Raw genomic sequence first — 3,753 nt, 5'->3', positions numbered from 1 at the left:
CATAGAAACAAATACACTAAATTAAAAGCACATTTATATATATGTTTGTGTTTCACACATATCTGCATCACGACTCTAATGTGCATTTTCTTTTCCCCAGATCTTCGGAAGCAAGGCCGACCTGCAGTTGCACACTCAGATCCACATGCGGGAAGCCAAGCCATACAAGTGTTCGCAGTGCTCCAAAGCCTTTGCCAACTCATCCTACTTGTCCCAGCACACTAGGATTCACTTGGGTATCAAACCCTACCGTTGCGAGATTTGCCAGCGCAAGTTCACACAGTTATCGCATCTGCAGCAGCACATCCGTACCCACACCGGGGACAAGCCCTACAAGTGCCGCCACCCAGGATGCAACAAGGCCTTCAGTCAGCTGTCCAACTTGCAGAGCCACTCCCGCTGCCATCAGACGGACAAACCCTACAAATGTAACTCGTGCTACAAGTGCTTTGTGGATGAGGCCTCTCTCCTGGAGCACATCCCCAAGCACAAGGAAAGCAAGCACCTCAAGACTCACATCTGTCAGTATTGCGGCAAGAGCTACACGCAGGAGACGTATTTGCAGAAGCACATGCAGAAACATGCTGAGCGGGCAGACAAGAGGCCGCCCCTCTCTGGCCACGGCGTGCGGCAGGAGAACCCATACTGGCCCAAGCCTGACACCACAGCTCTCGAGGCCATGGACGGCCGCATGTCGGAAGCGTGTCTTCAGGGCTCACTCGATCCTTCCCGTCACTTAGGCCGCGACCACATTGATCCTCGTGCGGAGGAGATCCGCCACACTCCCGCCCACATGCCTGTCTCAAACATGTCCTACGACTCCCTTGCTACAAAGACGTCGTCGGCATTCACGCCCATCCAGACGAGTATGTTGCCCATCAGTGGTGGAACACAGCTGTCCATGGCGGCGTCATCATCACAGCGCTACTTCCCGTACGACCCCATCAGCTTCCCCAAGACGCACACACAAATGCCCTCCATGGACGTCAAGCCCAACCAGTTCCCCAACCAGCTCATCTCGCTCCATCAGATCCGCAACTACGCCCACCAACCCACTATGAACTCCGACTTGCTCCTGAAGGACAAGGGTGTTACTCAATAGTGTGTCGAGTGGACCGCGGGCCGCACCCAGGCTCCAATGTCGACTGAGAGTGGGCCGCATCAGGTGGCCCACGACTCAGGCGCTTCCCTACGGTGCAGGGGCCGCCGCGTGCGGACCATGCCAGTAGGAGGGGCTGAATACAGGGTATTGATGGCACGGGGCAAGGGCACGGGAGAGGGCGCCGCCTTGCAGCAGCAGTGGTCATGGCCGGTGCCCCCGAGTGAGGGCCCGGTGACGAGTTGTGATACGTGCCCGGTGATAGCTGGACGAGGTCTGTAAGACAAGTCGCCTGACTCTAAGGAACGCTCGCTTAGCAGGGAAACGTTAGTGTAAATGTGCAATAACCACACTAAACGCAAGAGTACACTCGTGTTGCAGGAACTGCTTCTCACGTCTGTTTGTTAGAAATGCCACTGTTGAGGACTGACCGAAACGGTTGCAGAGCTGTGAGGGACAGGAGAGGGTTTGGGGCCGAGTGGAGTGAGAGCGAGGTGGTAGTGTTAGTGGAGCTCTGCCCCCACCCCCATGTGTAGCACCAACGGCATCAAAAAGAAACAAACAGCAGCCAAGCGCTCTCCCGTACAAACCCACCAGAATACAGTTCACGTTCCTCTTCACTGTTATAGTGAGCAACTCTCCGATATCGTGATAGCTAAACAAGCAATACTGTTACTAGTTATGGTGCCTTCCACCATCCATCGAAACCCATAGATTCCCCCAACCATAATTTTACTTTAACCGTAGCACAAAACATCACTTTGTTTTATTTTAAATTGTATACGTGATTTTCTATGAAAATATTGTATTTTTCATCTGTTTCCCTGATCATCTTAGTACCTAACTTGTTTCTACCAAGCGTACTGACTTGCTCAGCACTGAAAGATGTTCAACAACCGTCATGTTACAAAATTCTCCGGCCTTGGGGGACGATAGATTTGTGTAAGAGCTGACAAGCAGGTCGCTGAGCAAGCCCGGACGCCCGTATCTTTCTTCAGTATGTCCTACCTCCAAAAAAGAAAATAGACGGTTCCAGATGAAATTGTTTTAGATACATTGTAATGTTGGACCCAGTTGGCCCCTGTCTTCGGGTCCTTTGGCCCTGGCGTCTGTCAAGGCCACCCCTAGAGTCCTCCAGTGTTTGGACCAGGACTCCCACACCCTAAACCTCGTTGCCCACGCAAGACTGCCTCGCTTGTGTGCGGGCAGTACTAACCTCCTCCATCCAGGAAGTATACGATTATTTCTACGTCATGTCTTGTGTGTGTATTAAATAACGTCTGAAGTCTCTTGTAGTAGCAAGTTTCCCGTTTTGAAACAGATAATAAGGGTCTTAGGAAGAGCTTCTGGCAGACTCAATAACACGTGTCCTTAAAAGAATATAATTTCAAGTTTTTTGTATGAAGATTAGTATAATGTATTGACCAAGTAATTGTAAAAAGGTCTATTTGTGATGACTCTGTCATTCGGAAGACTGTAGATTTTCAAAGTGATTCTGGCCAGGGGTTCGCTTCATCATGCCCTTTTAATACAATTTTCAGACCTCACTTCAGTCGAATCTTAATAAAGGCAATCAGGGGCCAAGCATCAAAACTCCACATGTTACAGTATTCAGCACTTCTCTGTAATCTACATTCTTCCGCCAACATTCAAAACAGGTACTACACCTTGACTACTGTCTCTTACGGACACTACTACTTTTGTATGCCGCAAAAGTTCTGTATTATGCATGGGTAGAAGGTTAATGAAGAAGTACTCAGTAGCGAACATAGCTAGTATGACTTGTTACTCCGTTTCCTTTTGTACTTACGAATATAGGGAGTGAAATATTAGAATAACGTTGGTTCATTTTCTATATATTTGCATGGATAATAGAATGTAGCAACATCTTCTGTCGTATATAATATGAAAAAACGTGATGTTGATAGACAAAGGAGGTAAAAGGTGTCCGAATGGATGAATGAATGTGGGAAGATAATGTTCGAATTCTTTAAAAAAAAAGTAGCTTAACACTGTTGTAAGCAGGGCCGCATTGAGGATACGTACTGAAAGAAGAAGCTGTTGACCCTCATTTTTTATATATATACATATACATAAACTTACGCATCCATTTGGAGGGATTTGTAGTGACCTAACGAGTGATACTGTGTTTCTACAGATTCTCAGACGGCAACAATATGTCGATGTTGAATGGCCTCATCTGGCAGGGATCTTGAATGTGGCTCTGAAACTGTCAGTCGTGAGTGATATTTTGTACAGTAGCCGCAGTAAAGTCCGACCTCCCCATATGATGTTACTGTGAGAGGAACTTAAACATCAAAATATGTTTGCTCAACATAGCGACTTGTTCGTTTTGGCACGTTAACAGATGTTTGTGTTATTGTTAATTCAGGTGTTGACTGTTATAAACGGCTCGTAAAAAAAAAGGTCACACTTATGGGGAATTCTCGTACTCAACACGACTCGTTTGGTTCATGCTAAGCTCGTCTGATTGTGTTCTGAAGTGGTGGTTGTCGCGGCCGGGAGCGGAACCATCAGAGTGGATTTCAGCGTGAACGAACAGCTTGTGCTCTCCACGACAATTCTCCTCCGGGACGCCTCTTCTGCGCTCTTGTCCAGAACCACGCGGTGGTGGCCACGAGGCTTCACGAAAG

The 3,753-nt window shown here is 48.0% G+C and overlaps 1 protein-coding gene across 2 annotated transcripts in view; it reads left to right on the top strand.

Annotated features, from left to right (window-relative positions):
- Positions 1 to 3,747, top strand: part of LOC119593791 (zinc finger protein rotund-like) — a 160,011-nt gene extending 156,264 nt beyond the window's left edge. For both annotated transcript variants that reach the window (XM_037942815.1, XM_037942814.1), the window contains one exon: positions 101 to 3,747. In XM_037942815.1, coding sequence (XP_037798743.1) covers positions 101 to 1,102 — 1,002 coding nt within the window. In that variant the 3' untranslated portion in view covers positions 1,103 to 3,747. The remainder of the gene's footprint in view (positions 1 to 100) is intronic.
- The last annotated feature ends 6 nt before the right edge of the window (positions 3,748 to 3,753 follow it).

This window comes from Penaeus monodon, chromosome 32 (assembly GCF_015228065.2).
Source record: "Penaeus monodon isolate SGIC_2016 chromosome 32, NSTDA_Pmon_1, whole genome shotgun sequence".
In the NCBI taxonomy this organism is placed as follows: domain Eukaryota; kingdom Metazoa; phylum Arthropoda; class Malacostraca; order Decapoda; family Penaeidae; genus Penaeus; species Penaeus monodon.
Note: the sequence above shows the minus strand (reverse complement) of the source record. Positions and strands in the feature narration are given on the sequence as shown.